At 48.3% G+C, this 26,968-nt stretch overlaps 1 protein-coding gene across 2 annotated transcripts in view; it reads left to right on the top strand.

Moving 5' to 3' along the window:
* Positions 1-6,906: 6,906 nt before the first annotated feature.
* The window catches only part of LOC144888963 (uncharacterized), a 31,362-nt gene continuing 11,300 nt past the window's right edge, over positions 6,907-26,968 (top strand). The window contains exons 1-2 of one of the 2 annotated variants that reach the window (XR_013621490.1): positions 6,907-6,921; positions 10,650-10,749. Coding sequence is in view for 1 of the 2 variants with exons in the window: in XM_078768747.1 (XP_078624873.1) it covers positions 10,234-10,266; positions 10,650-10,749 (133 nt within the window). In the remaining variant the exon portion in view is untranslated. Of the gene's footprint in view, positions 6,922-10,206; positions 10,267-10,649; positions 10,750-26,968 lie in introns of those variants that run through there. The other variant, XM_078768747.1, reaches the window with a different exon arrangement.

The raw sequence follows: 26,968 nt of genomic DNA, 5'->3' as shown, positions 1-26,968 counted from the left end.
TTGTTTTGTTTTTTTATATACAGAATCGAGGCTCGTGAAAGAGCTAACATTTATCAAACAAAGTATATAAAAAGGGGACCGGTACACAAGATGGGGAGAGAAGGGGAGGAAGCACACAAACACAACATTTGAGAGCAGGGACATCGGGAGATGTGTGGGAGGGAGAGGGCTTGGGGGGAGGCAGGATCGGTATAAAATGCAAGGACACCAAGGACTTTCAGCAAAGAAGTTGGTATTTCAAAAAAGTGGATTTGGGGTGAAATTAGCGGGGGTAGAAAAGATCAAGGTTTTGGATTGGGGAAGATAAGAGATGGTGGCGAACAGCTGTTTTAAAGACCTGGAGGGAGGAGTGCGATTGAAGAGAGTGAGGGAGTTTGTTCCAGAGGCGGGACAAAAGAAGAATGAAGGAGTGAAGGTGAGCGGAGAGTCTTGATTTTGGCAGTTTAACCACAAGAGGGTTGCAGGCAGATCTTGTGCGACCTGTAGGAATATTTGGGGGACAGAGCACAGACAGGGCTGGGGGGTGAGGGGGCGGGCTACGCCGGAGATGAGTCGGTAGAAGACGGAAAGACCACCAACCTGCCTGCGGTGAGTAAGTGAAAGGCCCTCGGAGATGGCGTCATCGCGGGAGATTCCAATGATTCTGAACGCTTTGGTTTCAACAGCGTGAAGATGAGCTAGGTGTGAGGCAGGAGCACCGGCCCAGAGGGGAGAGCAATACTCCATTGAGCTGCGGACGAAAGCCTCGTATGTGGCGAGGAGCTCAGGTGTGCCAAGGAAGGACTTCGCACGACGGAGGATGCCCAGTCGGCGACTGGCTTTGGAGGCCGGCTTGGAAATGTGCTTTTTTTCCAGGAAAGATCATGGCACATAGTGAGACCCAACCCAAAAGCTTGAGTGACAGAACTTCTTGGAGAGGAATATTCAGAAAGTGGATGGGAGGGTTGTCCAGTCGGTCTTTTCGGAGAGACATCGTAAGAGTGTGAGATTTGTTTCGGATTGAAAGACACGTTCCACTTGTTTGCCCAGTCTGTGATTTTGTCCAGGTCTGCAGAGAGCGAGGAGGCTGCAGACTGCCGATCTGAGGGATGAGCAATGGAGCGGCACAACAGAGTGCAGTCGTCAGCAAAGAGTCAGAGAGATCATTGATGAAGACCAGAAAAAGCACAGGGCCCAGAACACTGCTTTGGGGAACTCCAGCCTGAACAGGAAGAGGAGGTGAGAGAAAGCCATTCAGGGCCACACGCTCACTACGACTAGAGAGGAAGTCCATGCGCCAGCCATGCGCGGATATTTCTATGGATACCAAAGGAGGAGAGTTTGGTGAGCGGAGCGGCGTGCCAGACCGTATCGAAGGCACGTCGTATGTCGAGGGAGACGCCTCTGATTTCCCGTTTGGCATTGAGGACCCCTCCCTCCCTCCATCCATTGTTGAGACAGCAGAAGCAGCATGTCCAGAGTGGAGTGACCTGGTCTGGAAGCAAATTGATGACCAGAGATCAAGCCATTGGAGAAGAGGAAACATTTCATATCCGAAGCAATGATGCATTCCAGGACTTTGCTGATAATAATTGGGAGAAGGCTGATTGGTCTGTAGTCGCTAGGATCTGTTTTTGTGCAAAGCGGTGATGTTGGCTGATTTCCAAGCAGATGGCAGTTGACCTTGAGCAAAAGAGAGGGTGAAGAGAACAGAGAGAGGGAGTGAAGGAGCGGAAGAACAGCATTTTCGGACCCGTGGGCTGATGCCGTCAGGTCCAGTTGCAGAATCGGAGTCGAGGGTTGACAGAAACTTTTCCACCTCGTCGGGCGGAAAGGACACGGAGCACCTGGGTACGACTGGGTACAGAGAGGGATGGGTGTGGCGCACAAGATTTAGAGGCAAACACAGAGTTGAGGCATTCAGCTTTTTCACGTGCGGAGGCAGCCGTGTAGCCGTTTGAGCTGAGGGGGGGGATGGAGGGGGAACAAACACCAGAAACAGATTTGACCAGACGCCACCAGGATTCGGAAGAGGGAGACAGACAAGACAGTTCGGTATTGAGAACGGAGAGATATTGTTTCCTGGCTCTCCTGAGGGTGGACACACACTTGTTTCGGGCTTTGTGAAAGGAAATGACATTTCCTTCCGTTGGATTTGCTTTCCAGGAGACGAAGGCAAGTTGTTTCTGGGCAACAGCCTCACCGCAACATTCCGTGCTGCACCATGGACGGGAGGAAGCGTACGACAACTGAAGACGACATGGCATAAATCTGTGCATGAGAGAGAGAGAGAGAGAGCAATTTACTTTGGAAGAATTCCCAGGATGATGTCAGTTGCTGTCAGAGGTGGTAGAGATGGGAGACCAGTCCAGATGATTGATGGCTGCTTGAAGACCGTGCCAGTTGGCCTGAGTGAAATGCCAGACTCGTCGACGCTGAGCAGAGCTCCCTGAGAATGGTCAGAGAGATGTCCACTTTAACAAGCACATGATCAGAAGAGCCGATTGGAGCAGAAGAAGAGCAGCAGACATTTTCAGGTAAGTTAGTCATAACCAAGTCCAGAAGAGAAGATGCTCCGTTGACTGAGATCCGGGTGGGGAAATTGACAGATTGTGTCAGTCCCAGTGAGTCGCAGAAGTCCTTTGCTGAGGAGCCATGGCTGGTGAGAGAGGTACCCACACCCAGCCAACTGGCATGGTGACAATTTAAATCACCACATATGAGGAAGAGAGACTTGGGATGAGTGCATAGAAGTGGGTCCATATTATCAGACAGCGACATGTAGATGGAGTCATCACCGTTTGGTGGACGGTACAACACACATATGAACAAGAGGTGGGAGCGAAGGGGAAGCCGTAGCCACAGGTATTCCAGGGGGTGAGGTGGAGAGAGTGCAGTGCAGTGCATTGCAGTGCAGGGCGACTGAGGAAGAGAGTTTTTGATAAAGACAGCAACCCCGCCTCCAGGACGAGGCTCAGGTCTATCATACCGGAGGAGGGAGTAACCTGGGAGAGATACCAAGGAATCAGAGACATCATGAAGGAGGAAAGTTTCTGTTAAGCAGATCACGTCTGCTTTGTCAGAAGCAACCTGTATGGAGAGATCGGTCAAGTTTGAACGAAGGCCCCAGATGTTTGAGGTCCATACCGTTCGTTAATGAAGAGGAAGGGGGACCATCGGATACAGAACAGGGGGGACGAGGGGTCGGGTAAGATGTGCAAGAGGTAGGGAGAGCCGTTGAAGGTGTGTCAGAGATTTCAGAATAGCTTGGAGAAAGGGAAGGATGGGGCGGACAGTCTAACTCTAATGACTGACTCTTTCTAGTGGTGGACTCGTGCACTTTGACATCGACGGTGACGAGAGCTACCTGTAGGTCCCGTGATGACATTCTGGGGTGCTCGGAAGCTTATTTCAGCATCTTGCGGTCTGCTCTCGGGCTGAACTTGCCGGGGCGGCATGGCCCGAACAAGTTGGCAGTTGTTTGGAATCTTCTCCACCTGTAGATGATCTTCCGGACAGTCGAATGATTCGTTTCAAATTGTTTGGAGATCTTTTTAAATCCCTTCCCAGACTCGTAGGCATCTATAACCTTCTTTCTGAAGGCCGCAGACAGCTCTTTTGATCTTGGCATGGTGACGCCGCACACTTCAACAACAAAGAGCAAACCAAACGAAATGTCAGATTTAAATAAGACAGGTTCCTCCAAGATCCTCTCCAACGATGTTCTAATCATTTGCACCTCAGCTGGTGCACCTGATTCTAATTTTAGGTATTTGAAGTAGTAATAAATGTAGGGGTGTACTTACTTTTTCCACATGCGAAATTTGCATTTATGTTTATTTAAAATATACAATGGACTACAAAATGTAAATATTTCATGATATTTGTTTTATTATATCATCTTTAAATATCAATATTGTTGAAATGAAGATCAAATAGCTGTATCTAAACTCTCTGGTCACGCACAGTCAGTCATGGCTGTTGTCTACCGCCCTCCCAAACCACACCCATCATTCCTGTCTGACTTCTCCTACTTTCTGACCCAGCTATGTTCCCTCTCCCCCTCAATCGTCGTCGTCCTTGGTGATTTCAATATCCACATGGACTCCACTGACTTCACTGATTTACTCACCTGCTTTAACCTCACTCAACATGTCAACTTTCCTACCCATAACCGTGGTCACATTTCGGACCTTGTCTGCTCTACTGGATTGATTTTGCACCATCTCTCTGGCTCCGACCTCACCCTCTCTGACCACTTAGCCATCACTATGACCGTCAACGTTCCCACCCCAGCACCAAGGCATTATCGCACGATCAACTTCCGTAAGCTAAACGCTCTTTCACCTACCTCATTGTCATCCACCCTCTCTGAAAAAATGTCCACTTCTCCCTTCGTTGACCTCCACACCCCTTCTGACCTCACTGACTACTACAACCGCACTCTCTCCTGCCTTGACCAACTTGCGCCTATAAAAACCAAAACCGTTTATTTCACCCATTCTGTTCCCTGGTTTACCCCTGAACTCCGCCTGATGAAAACTCGTGCTCACCAACTTGAAAGACTCAGCAATAAAACAGGTCTCACAGTTCACTCCCAAGCCTACAAGGACCACCTACAACACTATAAAGATGCCCTCTCCCGCGCCCGCTCCGCCTACTACTCTCAACTTATCCACTCTGGCTCCGGAAAGCCAAAAGCACTCTTCTCTACAATAAATAAACTCCTCAGCCCCCTGAACACCGCCACCCAGTCATTCACAGTAGACAACTGCATCTCCTTCCTTTCATTCTTCCAACGCAAAATTGAAAACATCTACAACAGCTTGACCACCGCCGCACCTGCCCCCCCTTATCCTGCCATCCCCTGTCTCAATTCTCCCCAGTCTCCCCTACTGACCTCTCTGAACTCCTCATAGGAATGAAAACTGCCACCTGCACTCTTGACCCCATCCCCTCCAGCTTTGTCAAGGCCTCCCTTTGTGCTCTCTCTCTCTCCACTTATCATTGCAACAATAAACTCCTCCCTGTCTACAGGCATCGTCCCACCATCCCTCAAAATTGCTGCTGTTACCCCCATTCTGAAAAAACCTGGACTAAACCCTGACACCCTAAACAACTTCAGACCCATCTCCAACCTACCCTTTGTGTCGAAAGTTTTGGAACACGCTGTAGCCACTCAACTCAAACATCACCTCTCTGCCAATGACCTGTATGAAACATTCCAATCCGGATTCCGCTCCAACCACAGTACTGGAAACTGCTCTCCTCAAAATCACCAACGACCTTCTCCTCTCCTCTGACGCTGGCAACCTCAACATTCTCATCCTCCTCGACCTGAGCGCCGCGCCGCCTTTGACACTATCGATCACACCATCCTCCTCACCCGACTTGAAACCACCTTTAACGTTACCGGCACTGCCCTCTCTTGGATTAAATCATACCTCTCTGACAGACGCCAGTTCATCTCCATCAATAACTGCAAATCCCCCACTGCTCCCCTCCCCCAAGGTGTCCCCCAAGGTTCAGTCCTTGGCCCCCTCCTCTTCATCCTTTACCTGTCCCCCCTCGGTCACTTAATCCGCCGTCATGGTCTCCAATTCCACTGCTACGCCGATGACATCCAGCTTTTCATCTCCACCAAGTCCATCTGCACCGCCACCCACTCTATCCTGACAAATTGCATCACTGAAATAAAATCCTGGCTTCAAATCAACTTCCTCAAACTTAACTATGATAAATCTGAAATAATCATCATTGGCCCAAAAACGCTCATAAAATCCACCCATAACTTTGCCCTCAACATCGACGGTATCCCAGTATCCACGTCCCCTCACATCCGGAATCTTGGCATAATCTTTGACCAATCCCTCTCCTTCGACAAATACACTAAACAGATCACAAAGACAGCCTTCTTTCACCTGAAAAACATCGCCCGTCTCCGTCCATCCCTCTCCTCCACGGCTGCAGAAACCCTCATCCACGCCTTCATCACCTCCCGTCTGGACTACTGCAATAGCCTCCTCTATGGTTCACCCTCAACAATCACCAATAAACTCCAATACATTCAGAACTCCGCTGCCCGTCTACTCACCCATTCCCGGACCCGTGACCACATCACCCCCCCCGATGGCTCCCCATCTCCCAGAGAATCCAGTACAAAATCCTCCTCTTGACCTACAAAGCCCTCCATGACCTGGCCCCATCCCCATCCTACCTGGCTGACCTCCTCTCCAGACACACTCCCACCCCCATCCGGACCAAATTCAGATCCTGGGGGGACAGGGCCTTCTCCATCGCTGCTCCCACCCTCTGGAACTCACTACCTCACACCATCAGAGACTCGTCCTCCTCCTCCTCACTCACCACATTCAAAACATCACTCAAGACCCACCTGTTCAACACTGCATTCAACATTTAACCCACAGCATTTAACCCCTGACTATCTGTTGTCCTTCTCCCTCCTTTTTGCTTTGAATATTTCCCTGTTGATTCTTGTCTTTTTTGCAATTGTTTTTATGTTTTACACTCTGTCAAAGCGTCTTTGGGCTTCCTGAAAAGCGCTATATAAAATAAATGCATTATTATTATTATTATTATTATTATTATTATTATCTATATAATAATACCGTAAGGACTCGACTTTGTTATCCCTTTTACGCCGCACCCAGTGACCCAATGCCCCGGCACTAATGGATTTACGATCTACGAACCGCGCTCTTTGTTTATCACCTACAGCCATACTCGAAAAATCTGAATTAGCCGACGTTGGGGCCCAAAAGCATCCGATTAACGGCCGATACGACGCCATCTTACGACTCCATCGTATTGGCGTCTGCTGGGTGAAGGCGCAACAAGCCGTCCGCTGATTGGACAATCCTGATCATGCATTCCGCCATTTGTGCCGGTGTCGTCGATCGCGCTGTACGCTAACCTCATCAGGTGGGTTTACCATAATGTCTTCCATATACTGTGATTACAACGAAGTGAAACTGATCAGCAGCCCATCAGTATCATATAAAGCAATAAATACCAAGGCTTCAGCTTCTGAAAGCTTAAAACAAAGTGTACTTCGCCGAGTGACGAAACGTAGGCGTAGGCCTCGGCCCTACCTATCCAGTTGTTGTTTCCGTTGTGTAAGGGGGGGAAAAAACAAACATTTTGGCCTCAGACCTTTGAGAGTACGTCGTTCCGTGAACTTTTTGAACGGGCCTCGTATGCCATGCTTCGTCAACGTTGGGTTGTTTTTAAATGATTTGAAGGATTAACTTAAGCACCTTGAATAGAGCAGTTTATTGTTCCTCAAAGACCAGTGTGTAAGTTGACTCAATATGATGGTAACTTTGCAATTCCTGCGTTGTCTCTGAATCAGCTGGCTGAGTCATATTGGCGTAGGGTCGGTCATGATCAGCCCCCCCCCTCCCCCTCCCTTTCGTTTCACCAACTCCTGCATCTGCCACCGTTCATGATTATCAAAGTAGGCTTTACCCTGTTCACGATAAGGTAGAAATCAGAGTTGTATACGAAGAGATAAAAGGATGCCATTGACTTCGAGACGGTACGTGATATTTTCAAAAGTATATCGTAGCGTTGTCATTTAATTAGCTTGCAATAAATACGTTGTTCATATACGCACTCTTCATTCTCATCTTTCTTCCTAACTCTTACTCGGACAAGCAAATCCCCTATGCCATCCATAATGGTACACTCTATCCATACACCACATCCTCCCTTCCGTGGATGTTCCACGGGTTTCGGCTAGTTATTATTATTATTATTATTATTACGTTGAAATACGTTGAAAAAGTCAAAACTTCACATGGGGTGTAGGGGAAGGCGGGGCAAGTTGAGCCAGTTTTTGTTCTTGGAATGTTAGGACTGAACTTACTGATGATCTTGCACAAATGAGTATCTTGCCTTCTAATTTAATCCTTGGGAAACATTTTGTAGCTGGTTCTTACTTTCTATCCCCACACTGAAAGTCACTGTGACATTTTGAAAAAACGGAGGCAAAATGGCTCAACTTGCCCGCCTGAGGGGTAAGTTGATCCAACCTCTGGGGTAAGTTGTACCACATAGGGGTAAGTTGATCATTGCCCCAAATAAAGATAACTAAAGTAGAAAAGCATTGTTTTGCCAGAAAAAAATATTTAATGTTGTAAAATTCTACAACACTGAACGAAATGATTACCTTGTGTTCATGGTTATAGTAATCAGTTACGAACAAATTGAGTCACTCTCATAGAAAAACAAGATTGTCAACTGTGGTAAGAAAAGTCAACTCGATCCACCTGTCACAGTTTCAAGTCACAATAAAAGAAAAGTGTCCCAAATACACCCAGAAAGGCCAACAGTCAGACTGTGGCAATTAAGGCACAATATCTTGCTCATCAATGCCAGCTTCATCATTTGGATCTGCAACTAAAAGTAAAACATGTCAGAAATCAAGTCAATTAAGCTGCCAAACTGACAAGTCACAATAATTGAACACAAGCTGTCCAGAACAACGGGCAGAACTGCCAACGCACTTAGGCTGTGGCAGCTTACGCACGATGTCTTGCAGTTCAAATCCTGCTTCATCCTTTGGGTTTGGAACAAACACTGGGTTGTCAGATCCAACTTTTCCAGCAACTTTCTGCAGGAAGACACCTTCAAACTGAAATTCCTCTCCATTCAGTACATCAACCCGAGCAATGTAATGCACAAATCTTGATTTGCCAGCACATTTGACAACTACAAAGTCACCTTCAATGATATCCTATTCACTGTCCACATCTGATTCGTCATCATACTCAACTTCTGAATCACCATCTGTCTCACTGGAACTAGGGGTGTTTGATCTTGGGGGACATGTCTTTTTCCCATTAGCTTTGAACAAGCATCTCTTTGATTTCTTGGCTGATGGCTTCCGTTTGCGATTTTCAGATAGGGCTGCAAGCTCCTGGCATACTGGGGTGTGGAGATGGTACACCCAGTGTGGTGCAGGCTCGCAATGTATCCAATGACCGGGGTACGGTAATAATATGGTATTCTGTAAGCGCTTTGAGCCTTTGGGGAAAAGCGCATTATAAATGCTAATTATTATTATCTCCACCAACATGAGTTGGCAAGTTGAGCCATGGCTCGATTTGCCCCGTAGGGTCTGGCTCAACTTACCCCAGTCTGAACTTTCTGAGATGTCTCCACATACACACATCTTCTATGCATCCATCGTATTAAAGTCTACGACAAGAATGGAGACACATACCTGGACTAACAATAATTGTCATCTGATATCCATATTATCTCCATGCTGCATATGGAAGAAACGTGAACTTACCTGTTTTACACCTTTTTACTTTTATGGCTGAAAATTGGATTTTTCCCTCTGCAACACTGGTTTCCGTTTCAATTTCAATTTAGAAAACAATATGGCACAACGTGGACTTATGCAATGGGGCATCTATACTATAGATGGCGCCACCACAAAGTCTGACTCATTCATAAATGGCTGGGAGGTGGTGCCTCACTTCAACTTACCCCGATGCTCAACTTGCCCCGCCTTCCCCTACTTACTCTTTCACGTGACTGTACAATGCATTTAGGATCGGAGGCAAGAAATAAATATACCGTACAGTGTTTTTCACCTTTTTATTGGACAAAAACCAATTATGTATATATTTCAACAAGGAGGCTCACTTTCATTTCATCACATGCAGTGTTATTTGTAAAAGTTTATGCATGCCTGCCTGCATAATAAATCTTACGCTTCCATGTAATAAGAATAATAATAATTAGTAATATAATACCGAGTGTTTAGACAATACTCAATAGTCAATACAAATGTGTTCTACTTGTGACTCGGCGCACCTCTCATATATCTAACAGTAACATGTACGCAACTACAAGGATGTAATATTGTAATGACAATATACCATCAGAACAGACAACATGTTGTTGTTGTTCAAGGAATATTATTAATATTATTGTCCAGCAATTTATGTATTTACGATTTTAGTCCAACTCCAATAGCTGATGATTTATTGGCATAAATGTGTTGCTCGATATTAATATTAATATTGTAGCGACCCATTGGTCCCCCAAGCGAGACCAGCAGCAGAATCGCCTTGCTCCAGCCGGTGACGTAACCTTGCTCCAGCCGGTGACGTAACTAGATCAATCACATGGGGGTTAAATGCATGTTCCAAGTGAGCTCCAATCGGTGGAGGCGTCGTGGTGCACCGGGCTAAGGCGGGCCACGATGACGTATCAACGATGAGATCGAGAGCTGCAAGCAAACTGCTAAAGGTTCGAACCCTCGATCCTGGGCCCCCGCAGGTGTTGCGCCGCGGAAAATGAGCCTTCAAGCCAAAGACGTCCGGACGGACGCCCCGGGCACCCGGGCCTCCACCCTTTTGAATCTAAACCAATTAATCAATAATTAATCACTGAAAAGCTAATTAATGCATTTGAAATCGTCCACCGTTCCTTGTCGTGACGTCACATTCAACCGACCGTAAAATGAAATGTTGTTGTTTTTTTGAAAGATATTTAAATAATCTCGTTGACCCTTAAGGACTTATATATATATATATATAAAACCCTTCGGTTTATAATTATATATAAAATCGATGGACCATCCACAGGGTAAAGGAAAGAATAAAAGAAAAAAATATCACTTCCCGTTCCAGATCCAGGAAGTTGACCCCCAGAGGAAGAAGAAGAAGAACAACCACCCTCCGGCTCGTCACTCGTCACTCGTCACTCGTCGTCCTCGGGCACACTGCAACTGTAAGTTGAAGGTGCAGGTAGTTGCACAGTCTCTGTGGTACGCTGCTTGTAGGTGCAGGTAGTTGGACAGTCTCTGTGGTACGCTGCTTGTTGGTTTCGGCAGTTGCACAGTCGCTGTGGTACGCTGCTTGTTGGTGTAGGTAGTTGCACAGTCTCTGTGGTGCGCTGCTTGTTGGTTTCGGCAGTTGCACAGTCTCTGTGGTACGCTGCTTGTAGGTGTAGGTAGTTGCACAGTCTCTGTGGTATGCTGCTTGTATGTGTAGGTAGTTGCACAGTCTCTGTGGTATGCTGCTTGTTGGTGTAGGTAGTTGGACATTCTTTGTGGTATGCTGCTTGTATGTGTAGGTAGTTGCACAGTCTCTGTGGTATGCTGCTTGTAGGTGTAGGTAGTTGCACAGTCGCTGTGTTGTGCTGCTTGTAGGTGTAGGTCGTTGCACAGTCTCTGTGGTATTCTGCTTGTAGGTGTAGGTAGTTGCACAGTCGCTGTGGTATGCTGTTTGTTGGTTTCGGTAGTTGCACAGTCTCTGTGGGATGCTGCTTGTCGGTGTTGGTCGTTGCACAGTCTCTGCGTTATGCTGCTTGTAGGTGGAGGTAGTGGGACAGTCTTTGTCGTATGCTGCTTGTAGGTGTAGGTAGTTGCACAGTCTCTGTGGTATGCTGCTTGTAGGTGTAGGTAGTTGCACAGTCTCTGTGGTATGCTGCTTGAAGGTGTAGGTAGTTGCACAGTCTCTGTTGGATGCTGCTTGTCGGTGAACATAGTTGCACAGTCGCTGTGGTGTGCTGCTTGTAGGTGGAGGTAGTGGGACAGTCTTTGTCGTATGCTGCTTGTAGGTGTACATAGTTGCACAGTCGCTGTGGTATACTGCTTGTAGGTGTAGGTAGTTGCACAGTCTCTGTGGTATGCTGCTTGTAGGTGTAGGTAGTTGCACAGTCTCTGTTGGATGCTGCTTGTCGGTGAACATAGTTGCACAGTCGCTGTGGTGTGCTGCTTGTAGGTGTAGGTCGTTGCACAGTCTCTGTGGTATGCTGCTTGTAGGTGAAGGTAGTTGCACAGTCCTGTGGTATGCTGCTTGTAGGTGTACATAGTTGCACAGTCGCTGTGGTATGCTGCTTGTAGGTGTAGGTAGTTGCACAGTCTGTGTGGTATGCTGCTTGTAGGTGGAGGTAGTTGCACAGTCTCTGTGGTATACTGCTTGTAGGTGTAGGTAGTTGCATAGTCTCTGTGGGATGCTGCTTGTAGGTGCAGGTAGTTGCACAGTCTCTGTGGTACGCTGCTTGTAGGTGTAGGTAGTTGCACAGTCTCTGTGGTGCGCTGCTTGTTGGTTTCGGCAGTTGCACAGTCTCTGTGGTATGCTGCTTGTAGGTGAAGGTAGTTGCACAGTCTCTGTGGTACGCTGCTTGTAGGTGCAGGTAGTTGGACAGTCTCTGTGGTGCGCTGCTTGTAGGTGCAGGTAGTTGCACAGTCTCTGTGGTACGCTGCTTGTAGGTGCAGGTAGTTGCACAGTCTCTGTGGTGCGCTGCTTGTTGGTTTCGGCAGTTGCACAGTCTCTGTGGTACGCTGCTTGTAGGTGCAGGTAGTTGGACAGTCTCTGTGGTACGCTGCTTATTGGTTTCGGCAGTTGCACAGTCTCTGTGGTACGTTGCTTGTTGGTGTAGGTAGTTGCACAGTCTCTGTGGTGCGCTGCTTGTTGGTTTCGGCAGTTGCACAGTCTCTGTCGTACGCTGCTTGTTGTTGTATCTAGTTGGACAGTCTCTGTGGTATGCTGCTTGAAGGTGGAGGTAGTTGGACAGTGTCTGTGGTATGCTGCTTGTCGGTGTACATAGCTGCACAGTCGCTGTGGTATGCTGCTTGTAGGTGCAGGTAGTTGCACAGTCTCTGTGGTGCGCTGCTTGTAGGTGCAGGTAGTTGCACAGTCTCTGTGGTACGCTGCTTGTAGGTGCAGGTAGTTGCACAGTCTCTGTGGTGCGCTGCTTGTTGGTTTCGGCAGTTGCACAGTCTCTGTGGTACGCTGCTTGTAGGTGCAGGTAGTTGGACAGTCTCTGTGGTACGCTGCTTGTTGGTGTCGGCAGTTGCACAGTCTCTGTGGTACGTTGCTTGTTGGTGTAGGTAGTTGCACAGTCTCTGTGGTGCGCTGCTTGTTGGTTTCGGCAGTTGCACAGTCTCTGTCGTACGCTGCTTGTTGTTGTATCTAGTTGGACAGTCTCTGTGGTATGCTGCTTGGAGGTGGAGGTAGTTGGACAGTCTCTGTGGTATGCTGCTTGTCGGTGTACATAGTTGCACAGTCGCTGTGGTATGCTGCTTGTAGGTGTAGGTAGTTGCACAGTCGCTGTGGTATGCTGCTTGTAGGTGCAGGTAGTTGCACAGTCTCTGTGGTGCGCTGCTTGTTGGTTTCGGCAGTTGCACAGTCTCTGTGGTACACTGCTTGTAGGTGCAGGTAGTTGCACAGTCTCTGTGGTACGCTGCTTGTAGGTGCAGGTAGTTGCACAGGCTCTGTGGTGCGCTGCTTGTTGGTTTCGGCAGTTGCACAGTCTCTGTGGTACGCTGCTTGTAGGTGCAGGTAGTTGGACAGTCTCTGTGGTACGCTGCTTGTTGTTGTATCTCGTTGGACAGTCTCTGTGGTATGCTGCTTGGAGGTGGAGGTAGTTGGACAGTCTCTGTGGTATGCTGCTTGTCGGTGTACATAGTTGCACAGTCGCTGTGGTATGCTGCTTGTAGGTGTAGGTAGTTGCACAGTCGCTGTGGTACACTGCTTGTAGGTGCAGGTAGTTGCACAGTCTCTGTGGTGCGCTGCTTGTTGGTTTCGGCAGTTGCACAGTCTCTGTGGTACGCTGCTTGTTGTTGTATCTAGTTGGACAGTCTCTGTGGTATGCTGCTTGGAGGTGGAGGTAGTTGGACAGTCTCTGTGGTATGCTGCTTGTCAGTGTACATAGTTGCACAGTCGCTGTGGTATGCTGCTTGTAGGTGTAGGTAGTTGCACAGTCGCTGTGGTATGCTGCTTGTAGGTGTAGGTAGTTGCACAGTCTCTGTGGTATGCTGCTTGTAGGTGTAGGTAGTTGCACAGTCTGTGGGATGCTGCTTGTAGGTGTAGGTAGTTGCACAGTCGCTGTGGTATGCTGCTTGTTGGTGTACGTAGTTGCACAGTCGCTGTGGTATGCTGCTTGTATGTGTATGTAGTTGGACAGTCGCTGTGGCATGCTGCTTGTATGTGTAGGTAGTTGCACATTCGCTGTGGTATGCTGCTTGTATGTGTAGGTAGTTGTAGTGTCGCTGTGGTATGCTGCTTGTTGGTGTAGGTAGTTGCACAGTCGCTGTGGTATGCTCCTTGTATGTGTAGGTTGTTGCACAGTCGCTGTGGTATGCTGCTTGTCGGTGTACGTAGTTGCACAGTCTCTGTGGGATGCTGCTTGTAGGTGTAGGTAGTTGCACAGTCTCTGTGGTATGCTGCTGGAAGGTGTAGGTAGTTGCACACTGCACAGTCTGTGGTATGCTGCTTGTAGGTGTACATAGTTGCACAGTCGCTGTGGTATACTGCTTGTAGGTGTAGGTAGTTGCACAGTCTCTGTGGTACGCTGCTTGTTGGTGAACATAGTTGCACAGTCGCAGTGGTGTGCTGCTTGTAGGTGTAGGTCGTTGCACAGTCTCTGTGGTATGCTGCTTGTAGGTGAAGGTAGTTGCACAGTCCTGTGGTATGCTGCTTGTAGGTGTACATAGTTGCACAGTCGCTGTGGTATGCTGCTTGTAGGTGTAGGTAGTTGCACAGTCTCTGTGGTATACTGCTTGTAGGTGTAGGTAGTTGCATAGTCTCTGTGGGATGCTGCTTGTAGGTGCAGGTAGTTGCACAGTCTCTGTGGTACGCTGCTTGTAGGTGCAGGTAGTTGCACAGTCTCTGTGGTGCGCTGCTTGTTGGTTTCGGCAGTTGCACAGTCTCTGTGGTACGCTGCTTGTAGGTGCAGGTAGTTGGACAGTCTCTGTGGTGCGCTGCTTGTAGGTGCAGGTAGTTGCACAGTCTCTGTGGTACGCTGCTTGTAGGTGCAGGTAGTTGCACAGTCTCTGTGGTGCGCTGCTTGTTGGTTTCGGCAGTTGCACAGTCTCTGTGGTACGCTGCTTGTAGGTGCAGGTAGTTGGACAGTCTCTGTGGTACGCTGCTTGTTGGTTTCGGCAGTTGCACAGTCTCTGTGGTACGTTGCTTGTTGGTGTAGGTAGTTGCACAGTCTCTGTGGTGCGCTGCTTGTTGGTTTCGGCAGTTGCACAGTCTCTGTCGTACGCTGCTTGTTGTTGTATCTAGTTGGACAGTCTCTGTAGTATGCTGCTTGAAGGTGGAGGTAGTTGGACAGTGTCTGTGGTATGCTGCTTGTCGGTGTACATAGCTGCACAGTCGCTGTGGTATGCTGGTTGTAGGTGTAGGTAGTTGCACAGTCGCTGTGGTATTCTGCTTGTAGGTGCAGGTAGTTGCACAGTCTCTGTGGTGCGCTGCTTGTAGGTGCAGGTAGTTGCACAGTCTCTGTGGTACGCTGCTTGTAGGTGCATGTGGTTGCACAGTCTCTGTGGTGCGCTGCTTGTTGGTTTCGGCAGTTGCACATTCTCTGTGGTACGCTGCTTGTAGGTGCAGGTAGTTGGACAGTCTCTGTGGTACGCTGCTTGTTGGTGTCGGCAGTTGCACAGTCTCTGTGGTACGTTGCTTGTTGGTGTAGGTAGTTGCACAGTCTCTGTGGTGCGCTGCTTGTTGGTTTCGGCAGTTGCACAGTCTCTGTCGTACGCTGCTTGTTGTTGTATCTAGTTGGACAGTCTCTGTGGTATGCTGCTTGGAGGTGGAGGTAGTTGGACAGTCTCTGTGGTATGCTGCTTGTCGGTGTACATAGTTGCACAGTCGCTGTGGTATGCTGCTTGTAGGTGTAGGTAGTTGCACAGTCGCTGTGGTATGCTGCTTGTAGGTGCAGGTAGTTGCACAGTCTCTGTGGTGCGCTGCTTGTTGGTTTCGGCAGTTGCACAGTCTCTGTGGTACACTGCTTGTAGGTGCAGGTAGTTGCACAGTCTCTGTGGTACGCTGCTTGTAGGTGCAGGTAGTTGCACAGTCTCTGTGGTGCGCTGCTTGTTGGTTTCGGCAGTTGCACAGTCTCTGTGGTATGCTGCTTGTAGGTGCAGGTAGTTGGACAGTCTCTGTGGTACGCTGCTTGTTGGTTTCGGCAGTTGCACAGTCTCTGTCGTACGCTGCTTGTTGTTGTATCTAGTTGGACAGTCTCTGTGGTATGCTGCTTGGAGGTGGAGGTAGTTGGACAGTCTCTGTGGTATGCTGCTTGTCGGTGTACATAGTTGCACAGTCGCTGTGGTATGCTGCTTGTAGGTGTAGGTAGCTGCACAGTCGCTGTGGTATGCTGCTTGTAGGTGCAGGTAGTTGCACAGTCTCTGTGGTATGCTGCTTGTAGGTGCAGGTAGTTGCACAGTCTCTGTGGTGCGCTGCTTGTTGGTTTCGGCAGTTGCACAGTCTCTGTGGTACACTGCTTGTAGGTGCAGGTAGTTGCACAGTCTCTGTGGTACGCTGCTTGTAGGTGCAGGTAGTTGCACAGTCTCTGTGGTGCGCTGCTTGTTGGTTTCGGCAGTTGCACAGTCTCTGTGGTACGCTGCTTGTTCTTGTATCTAGTTGGACAGTCTCTGTGGTATGCTGCTTGGAGGTGGAGGTAGTTGGACAGTCTCTGTGGTATGCTGCTTGTCAGTGTACATAGTTGCACAGTCGCTGTGGTATGCTGCTTGTAGGTGTAGGTAGTTGCACAGTCGCTGTGGTATGCTGCTTGTAGGTGTAGGTAGTTGCACAGTCTGTGGGATGCTGCTTGTAGGTGTAGGTAGTTGCACAGTCGCTGTGGTATGCTGCTTGTTGGTGTACGTAGTTGCACAGTCGCTGTGGTATGCTGCTTGTATGTGTATGTAGTTGGACAGTCGCTGTGGCATGCTGCTTGTTGGTGTAGGTAGTTGCACATTCGCTGTGGTATTCTGCTTGTATGTGTAGGTAGTTGCACAGTCGCTGTGGTATGCTGCTTGTATGTGTAGGTAGTTGCACATTCGCTGTGGTATGCTGCTTGTATGTGTAGGTAGTTGTAGTGTCGCTGTGGTATGCTGCTTGTTGGTGTAGGTAGTTGCACAGTCGCTGTGGTATGCTCCTTGTATGTGTAGGTTGTTGCACAGTCGCTGTGGTATGCTGCTTGTAGGTGTACGTAGTTGCACAGTCTCTGTGGGATGCTGCTTGTAGGTGTAGGTAGTTGCACAGTCTCTGTGGTATGCTGCTGGAAGGTGTAGGTAGTTGCACACTGCACAGTCTCTGTGGTATGCTGCTTGTAGGTGTACATAGTTGCACAGTCGCTGTGGTATACTGCTTGTAGGTGTACGTAGTTGCACAGTCTCTGTGGGATGCTGCTTGTATGTGTATGTAGTTGGACAGTCGCTGTGGCATGCTGCTTGTTGGTGTAGGTAGTTGCACATTCGCTGTGGTATGCTGCTTGTATGTGAAGGTAGTTGCACAGGCGCTGTGGTATGCTGCTTGTATGTGTAGGTAGTTGCACATTCGCTGTGGTATGCTGCTTGTATGTGTAGGTAGTTGCAGTGTCGCTGTGGTATGCTGCTTGTTGGTGTAGGTAGTTGCACAGTCTCTGTGGTATGCTGCTTGTAGGTGAAGGTAGTTGCACAGTCTCTGTGGTATTCTGCTTGGAGGTGTACATAGTTGCACAGTCGCTGTGGTATGCTGCTTGTAGGTGTAGGTAGTTGCACAGTCGCTGTGGTATGCTGCTTGTAGGTGTACATAGTTGCACAGTCCCTGTGGTATGCTGCTTGTAGGTGTAGGTAGTTGCACAGTGTCTGTGGTATACTGCTTGTAGGTGTAGGTAGTTGCACAGTCTCTGGTATGCTGCTTGTAGGTGTAGGTAGTTGCAGTCCCTGTGGGATGCTGCTTGTAGGTGTATGTAGTTGGACAGTCGCTGTGATATGCTGCTTGTTGGTGTAGGTAGTTGCACATTCGCTTTGGTATGCTGCTTGTATGTGTAGGTAGTTGCTCAGTCGCTGTGGTATGCTGCTTGTATGTGTAGGTAGTTTCACAGTGTCTGTGGGATGCTGCTTGGAGGTGTGTGTAGTTGTACAGTCTCTGTGTTATGCTGCTTGTATGTGTAGGTAGTTGTACAGTCGCTGTGGTATGCTGCTTGTATGTGTAGGTAGTTTCACAGTGTCTGTGGTACGCTGCTTGGAGGTGTGTGTAGTTGCACAGTCTCTGTGGGATGCTGCTTGGAGGTGTAGGTAGTTGCACAGTCTCTGTGGGATGCTGCTTGGAGGTGTAGGTAGTTGCACAGTCTCTGTGGGATGCTGCTTGGAGGTGTAGGTAGTTGGACAGTTTTTGTGGGATGCTGCTTGGAGGTGTGTGTAGTTGCACAGTCTCTGTGGGATGCTGCTTGGAGTGCAGGTAGTTGGACAGTTTTTGTGATTTGGTGTTTGGAGATGTAGGTAGTTGGACAGTTTTTGTGGGATGCTGCTTGGAGGTGTGTGTAGTTGCACAGTCTCTGTGGGATGCTGCTTGGAGTGCAGGTAGTTGGACAGTTTTTGTGATTTGGTGTTTGGAGATGTAGGTAGTTGGACAGTTTTTGGTGTTTGGAGATGTAGGTAGTTGGACTGTCGCTGGTATTGTAAAGTCATATCTGGATTTTGATCAAGTTTTATTTCTCAGGTGATATGATTGTTGCCTGCCCTTGCCTTCTCTCAGCTACAACACCTTTTATTATCTCTGGGCATGCATGGTGAGGGCTTTGGTCAGTTTGCTGTTTGGAAATGTTCACCCAGATTCGAACATGGCAGCAGGTCGCATGTAAAACTAGACCGGCACTCGGTAGAGCGCATACCCCTGCCAGGCTGAACAGTTTACGTTTTGTATCCACTGACAGGTCGGATCTAGACCTGGACCTGAACTCAAAGCTAATCGGCTTGTTCTTGTCACTTACCAAACTCATCCACCAAGTTTTGTCATAAATCATCCACACCTTTTTGAAATATGATGCTGCATATCTTTTGGTCCAATCACTCAATGGTGAAGAATCACTTAAAATTTTCAAAAATTCTCGTATCCGGATTCGTATCTTCACCAAAATCGAATCGATTCGACTTCATCACACACTCAACCTGTCCACAATTTTTTGTCCGAATCTGGCCACAAACTTTTGAGATATCCTGTTCACAAACAGATACAGACCTCCATCCACCTTCGATGGCAGAGGTAGAAAGTCCAAGCGAGGGTGTGCAACCAAGAAACTCATTTTGCAATAAATGTTCGTTTCCCATTAATCGTACACTTTCTAAAATCAAATCTCACCCCTCTCCTCCAAATCTTCCCCATAACCCCTCCCCTCCAAATCTTCCCCATCACCCATCCCTTTCAAATCTCCCCCCTTGCCCCTCCCTCCTAAACTACCCCCTCACCCCTCCCCTCCTAGACTCCTCCCTCACCCCTCCCCTCCAAATCTCCCCCATATCCCATCCCTTTCAAATCCCTCCCCTTGTCCCTTCCCTCCCAAACTCCCCCCTCGCCCCTCCCCTTCAAATCTCCCCACCCTCATTTCTTCTCAATTTCCGCCCTCTCACTCCCCCTCCTCAAAGCGTCCTCCCCGATTCTTCCCCCTTCCAACTCTCACCTCCATCTCCCCCAACCTTCTGCCTCGCTCTTCCCCCTCCTCAAATAACACCTCATTGTGCCTCACCCAATCACCATCAAACCTTTTGTCCGCCCCATCCTTCTCTTTCTCCGAGCTATTCTGAAATCTCTGACACACCTTCAACAGCTCTCCCTACCTCTTCCACCTCTTCCACATCTTACCCTGCCCCTCCTCCCCCCTGTTCTGTATCCGATGCTCCCCCTTCCTCTTCATTAACGGTATGGACCTCAAACATCCGGGGTCTTCGTTCAAACTTAACTGATCTCTCCATACAGGTTGCTTCTGTCAAACCAGACATGATCTGCTTAACAGAAACTTTCCTCCTTCATGATGTCTCTGATTCCTTAGTATCTCTCCCGGGTTACTCCCTCCTCCGGTATGATAGACCTGAGCCTCGTCCTGGAGGTGGGGTTGCTATCTTTATCAAAAACTCTCGTCCTCACTCGCCCTGCACTGTACTCTCTCCACCTCACCCCCAGGAATACCTCTGGCTACGGCTTCCCCTTTGCTCCCACCTCTTGTTCATATGTGTGTTGTACCGTCCACCAAACAGTGATGACTCCATCTACATCTCGCTGTCTGATAATATGGACCAACTTCTATCTACTCATCCCAACTCTCTCTTCCTCATATGTGGTGATTTCAACTGTCGTCATTCCAGTTGGCTGGGTGTGGGTACCTCCCTCACCAGCCATGGCTCCTCAGCAAAGGACGTCTGCGACTCACTGGGACTGACACAATCTGTCAATTTCCCGACCCGGATCTCAGTCAACGGAGCGTCTTCTCTTCTCGACTTGGTACTGACTAACTTCCCTGAAAATGTCTGCTGCTCCTCTTCTGCACCAATCGGATCATCTGATCATGTCCTTGTTAAAGTGGACATCTCTCTGACCATTCTCGGGGAGCCTGCTCAGCGTCGACGAGTCTGGCATTTCACTCAGGCCAACTGGCACGGTCTTCAAGCAGCCATCAATCATCTGGACTGGTCTCCCATCTCTACCACCTCTGACATCAACTCATCCTGGGAATTCTTCCAAAGTAAATTGCTCTCCCTCATGCACAGATTTATCCCATCTCGTCTTCAGTTGTCATACCCTTCCTCCCGTCCATGGTACACGGAATCTTGTGGTGAGGCTGTTGCCCAGAAACAACTTGCCTTCGTCTCCTGGAAAGCAAATCCAACGGAAGGAAATCTCATTTCCTTTCACAAAGCCCGAAACAAGTGTGTGTCCACCCTCATGAGAGCCAGGAAACAATATCTCTCCGTTCTCAAGACCGAACTCTCTTATCTGTCTCCCTCTTCCAAAACCTGGTGGTGTCTGGTCAAATCCGTTTCTGGTGTTTGTTCCTCCTCCATCCCCTCCCTTACCTCAAACGGCTACACAGCTGACTCCGCACGTGAAAAAGCTGAATGCCTCAACTCTGTGTTTGCCTCTAAATCTTGTGTCCCAAACCCATCCCTCTCTGTACCCACCATACCCAGTCGTACCCAGCTGCTCCTGGACTCCGTGTCCTTTCCTCCTGACAAGGTGGAAAAGTTTGTCAACCCTCGACTCTGATTCTGCAACTGGACCCGACGGCATCAGCCCACGGGTCCTAAAATCCTGCTCTGCCGCTCTATCTCACCCTCTCTCTGTTCTCTTCACCCTCTCTTTTGCTCAAGGTCAACTGCCATCTGCTTGGAAATCGGCCAACATCACCGCTTTGCACAAAAAAGGTGCAAAAACAGATCCTAGCAACGACAGACCAATCAGCCTTCTCCCAATTATCAGCAAAGTCATGGAATCCATCATTGCTTCGGATATGAAATCTTTCCTCTTCTCCAATGGCTTGATCTCTGAGCATCAATTTGGTTTCAGACCAGGTCACGCTACTCTGGACATGCTGCTTCTGCTGTCTCAACAATGGATGGAGGTCCTCAATGCCAAACAGGAAATTAGAGCTGTCTCCCTCGACATATCACGTGCCTTCGATACGGTCTGGCACCCCGCTCTGCTCACCAAACTCTCCTCCTTTGGTATCCATGGAAATCTCCACGTATGGCTGGCTGACTTCCTCTCTAGTCATCGTCAACGTGTGGCCCTGAATGGGGTTCTCTCATCTCCTCTTCCTGTTCAGGCTGGAGTGCCCCAAGGCAGTGTTCTGGGCCCTGTGCTTTTTCTGGTCTTCATCAATGATCTCTCTGACTCACTTGAAAATCCTCTCTATCTTTTTGCTGATGACTCCACTCTCTGCCGCTCCATTGCTCTTCCCTCAGATCGGCAGTCTGCAGCCTCCTCACTCTCTGAAGACTTGGACAAAATCACAGACTGGTCAAACAAGTGGAACATGTCTTTCAATCCTGACAAATCCCACACTCTTACTATGTCTCTCCGAAAAGATCGACTGGACAACCCTCCCATCTACTTTCTCAACAATCCTCTCCAAGAAGTTCTGTCGCTCAAGCTTTTGGGTCTCACTATCTGCCATGATCTTTCTTGGGAAAACCACATTTCCAAGCTGGCCTCCAAAGCCAGTCGCCGACTGGGCATCCTCCGTCGTGCGAAGTCCTTCCTCGGCACACCTGAGCTCCTCACCACATACAAGGCTTTCATCCGCAGCTCAATGGAATACTGTTCTCCCCTATGGGCCGGGCCGGTGCTCTTGCCTCACACCTAGCTCGGCTTCACGCTGTTGAAACCAAAGCTTTCAGAATTATTGGAATCTCCCGCGATGAAGCTATCTCTGAGGGCCTTTCACTCACTCACCGCAAGCAGGTAGGTGGTCTTTCTGTCTTCTACCGACTCCTCTCCGGCCTTGCACCCCCAGCTCTCTCTGTGCTCTGTCCTCCAAATATTCCTACAGGTCGCACAAGATCTGCCAGCAACCCTCTGATGGTTAAACTGCCGAAATCTCGGCTCTCTGCTCACCTTCACTCTTTCATTCCTCTTTTCTCCCGCCTCTGGAACAAACTCCCTCACTCCCTTCAATCCCACTCCTCCCTCCAGGTCTTTAAAACAGCTGTTCACCACCATCTCTTATCTTCCCCCATCCAAAACCTTGATCTTTTCTACCCCCGCTAATTCACCCCAGATCCACCTTGTTTGAAATTCCAACTTCTTTCCTGGAAGTCCTGGCCGTGTCCATATGTTTTATACCTCTCCCACCCCCCCTCCCCCTTCCCATGCCCTCCCCCAAAGCCCTCGCCCTCTCTCAGATCTCTCGATGTCTCCATGTCTCTCGGTCCCTGCTCTCAAATGTTGTGATTGTGTCCTTCCCCCTCTCTCCCCATCTTGTCTACCGCTCCCGATGTTATATGTTTGTGTGTCGGTTTGTCTTTCTGTGTGATTAATGTTCGCTCTTTCACGAGCCTCGATCTTGCAAACAAACAAAAAAAAATAATAAAAAAAAATACAGACCTCCATCCACCTTCGATGGCAGAGGTAGAAAGTCCAAGCGAGGGTGTGCAACCATTAATTGCTCTTTCTCGTTCTGTATGTTTTTGAACGGATAGAAATGTGTTTATCCAAAATGGTTGATGAAAAGTATACGATGGACCACACGACCCTGGATCACAGCTCAACGTTGGTGGGCGGGCATCGCGAAAATGCACCCTTCCCTTAGCTGGCTCACCCGAGAAGGTTCAGTGAGGCTGCCTCTGCTCAACCCCTACCCCATCTCACAGGATGTAAGGAGGAGTATGACCCGGAGGGAACTCTGCAGATGTGTGAAGTCACATGAGATCACCAGCCAAGGGAAGGGAAGAGATGGCCCCCAGTGCCACGATCCACCACCATGAGAGCAATACCCCTTGCCCTCAACATATCCACTGACCTTGGTCGTTGTGCTCACCCCAACCACTGACGGGAACCTCAAGAACCCATAAAATTCATGCTGGACCAAAGAGTAAAACTTCAAGAAAGGAATCCAGCAATTTAGAGAACACGACCCTGCACGTGATCCACTCTCACCCTCATGGATCTTTCGGTCCTACAATCGCCGGTCGAGACCTACCAAATCGCCCAAACGTCCAAACTCTATTCAAACATGACGGTCGGATCCACTAAAGGAACCCGCTTCGCTTTCCGTCTTGTGCGCAAGTGGTCAGGAGTACGCTGGCCCATCAAATGCAGACTGAATTCACGAGAACGGCACTCAGTATAGAGCATACCTCTGCCAGGTGGATAGTTTACGTTTTGTATCCCAGAGTAGACCAGAAAATCACAATACAGAATCACATTTAATCAAAATCATCCGTCCACAACTTTTGGAGATTTCCTGCTGTATCGTTTTTCCCATTAATCGTTTTTGTCGTTTTTGGCAAATCGTTTGTGAAACAAAATCGTTTTTGGCCCAATCTCCCATTGGTGACGAATCACTTTAAAAAATGTGACTCGTCGGATCCGGATCTTCAGCAAAATTGAATCGATTCTTCCTTGTCACACACACAACCTGTGCAATCTGTTTCGTCAAAATCCGTCCATAACTTTTTGAGATATCTTGCTATGTACCGTTTCTGACCCTATCTCTCAATGATGAAGGATCACGTAAAACATTCTCGTAGCCGAATCCGGATCTTTACCAAAATCTAATCATTTCGTCTTTGTCACATACACTACCTCACTGCCAAATTTTGTCCGAATCCGTCCACAACTTTTTGAGATATCGTGTTCACAAACAAACAAACAGGGGTAAAAACATAACCCCCATCCACCTTTGGTGGCGGAGGTAACAAAGAAAGAAAATTCTTCACGATTTGACCGAATCATTTACAAGTGCAATCTTAGACGAAAGTACTTTCACCGAGGATGGAGCGGGTCAAGACCCAATGCATGTAAAATATTTCATTGATAAGTTACATTGATTTGTTTTGCAATATTTGTCAACACATGTATTTAACTTTCATTGAAATCAATGGGAAATTCCCATAACAGGTGTATAACCACAATTGACGTTATTTACTTAGTTATTGACAATAATTTGCACCCCATGTCCACTCTTGATCCAATATTCCCCAATAACATCTCACAAGAACTGAATTGATTATCTTCCTCGTACGTTCAATAACAAGCAGGGCTCCACAAGAATTAATTTGAGCGTCCTTAAATAGGACAAGTTGATCGATTTGTGGGATAAATGTTACAAACCTGTATTTGTTCAAAGAACAATAATCAAAATACATTTATCGGAGTAAAAATAGTTATTCTCTTACATCAACAGCAACTTGATCAGGATTCCTTTCTTTTCAATGTGGAATATTTTGGGGGTTTTCCCACATCTCAGAATGAGGCATTCCTGGAAATCTCCTCTGAGGTTTCTCAGAAAGGTGAGTGTCCAGGTGTACCATTTGGTAGATGGAGGGGTACGGGGTAATGTTATTGTCGTGTCTGCCCTGTCGTGAACACCGCAGGGCGACACAGATGACCAAACGAGCTTTAACTCCAAGGCGTTCAAACCTATGGCGCACCTTCATTATACGCACGGGGGAAGAGTGGGTGGTGGGGCTGGGGGGGAGAGGGGGGGGGAAGTCGGGGTCCACCAGCAGTCTTTGAACCTGCAACAATTAACTCAAACCGACACACAATTAAAATGTTCAAAATATACAGGTTTATTGAAAATAAATGCCAGCAACAAAAAAATTCACGTTAAACTAATATCCTAAATGGGACGCCCCCAGACAGACTCAAATACACACATAGGGAAATATAAAAGAACGAAAGTAAAAAATGTGTGTTTGTTTAGTGGGCACATAGCTCCGATCTGCTCTTAAACCTCGTTAGGAATCGTCCAAACCCCCGCGTCCTTGGCGGGAACAGCACGCTTTGTCGTGCAGCACGCGAGCAGGAACCAGGCCTCCGTGCACAGTTCACCCCTCTAGCTGTCGAGTGCGCAGCGAGCAGGCCGCGCCCGTTCACTCGTCTCTGCTCCACACAGCACCGCCGCCTCTCCGGTTCACTCGGCATGGCCCTCAGCCATCACAAAGCCACGGCCAAGCGTGCCAGAGTCCACAAGCCACGACCGCCTTTCCTCACGATCGTCAAAACCCAAAGTTACGGATATGAAATGCTGACTGCACAGCACCAATGCCCAACGCAAGAGAGCAAAAATGCCACCGTTCGCTATGATCTCCCGGGTGTAAGGGGCAGAAAATGTCGGAACAACGTCTTTTGTCTTCTAGAGGGACAGCAAAGAGGAAAAAATGTCGGGGAGAGCGTTATTTTAAACTCAATGCTCTGACTTCATCCGTGCCTACTCCACCAATCACTAATCCCATCTTAGCAGTCCTTGCGCCAATCAATCCCGGACCAATCACTGCTCTTCAGGGCGTCGCCTCCCGGACCTCCTGTGCCTGTGTGCTCACCAGGTCGGTGGTATCAGTGGTAGTTTTCAATGTCCTGCTTCCAGTTGGTTTTTATTTAGTGTTATAAATGCGTGATTGCCTGGCTATCTGTGTGTGTTGCTGGTGTCATAAGAAACAGAGGAAAATAACAGAGGCCATTACATACAAGGGATTAATTACCCATAGTCCTTCACCAATTAACATAACCCCACCCCTCGTGATGGGAACGAAAATACGCTCTTGCACGACATACGGTCTACCGGATCCCTACTTATGATACATGGGGCTTCTTCTTCTTCATGACAATCAGAGCACACTATCTATGCAAATCTACCTGGGCTAAGGTATTGCCTACTGCCCACCCTCCCCCCACAAACGTAACATTATTTTCAAAATAAACTTTTCAAGAATTTTACCAAAACAAATTTTTTTTAACACAATGTTGGGCTTCTGCCAATTTAGATGACCTTTTGACCTCTGTCGACAGAAATTAAATTTATTGCGAAGCTATTATTTTTCTACTTTGTGCTTATACAACTTATTTCGCACGAAGATTGTTAATAAAGGAGTATAAGTTGTGGGTGGAATGGTGCCAAACTTCATTTCCTCTACTCCTGAAAAAGGAGACGTCTTAAGACTCGATCCCGGTATTTTTAAAATATCTATATATATATATTGTTACGGGTCGCGGACAAGATGTTACTTTGGGCCGAGCGGATGGTCAACCGCGACCGTTGCAGGATCCCCGATTGGCCCGACTTCCTGAACGTTGACCAGATCGCGCCACAGGTATTCAATCGGGAAACCTCTAAAGCGACCGAATGTAAAGAGGAAGAGAGAAGAAAACAGAGTACGGAGGAATAACAGGATTTATTATACACACAAGCAAAAAGAAAGCAGTCACGTTTATTTACAACACATAAGACGCAGGTGACACAGTGCAAATACTAGCTTACCTACAGTCTTAATTAACCCAGGACAGAACAAACAAAAGACAGACTCACGCGGGGAATGACAGGAATGGCAGGAGGTGGATGGCTGGAGGTGAACGCTTGGTGGAGCCAACGCGGAGCTTGGTGGAGCCTTGGTGGAGGTGAACGCTTGGTGGAGCCAACGCGGAGCTTGGTGGAGCCTTGGTGGAGGTGAACGCTTGGTGGAGCCAACACAGAGCTTGGTGGAGCCTTGGTGGAGGTGAACGCTTGGTGGAGCCAACACGGAACT

This window comes from Myxine glutinosa, unplaced genomic scaffold, assembly GCF_964187855.1.
Source record: "Myxine glutinosa unplaced genomic scaffold, kmMyxGlut1.1 SCAFFOLD_330, whole genome shotgun sequence".
In the NCBI taxonomy this organism is placed as follows: domain Eukaryota; kingdom Metazoa; phylum Chordata; class Myxini; order Myxiniformes; family Myxinidae; genus Myxine; species Myxine glutinosa.
Note: the sequence above shows the minus strand (reverse complement) of the source record. Positions and strands in the feature narration are given on the sequence as shown.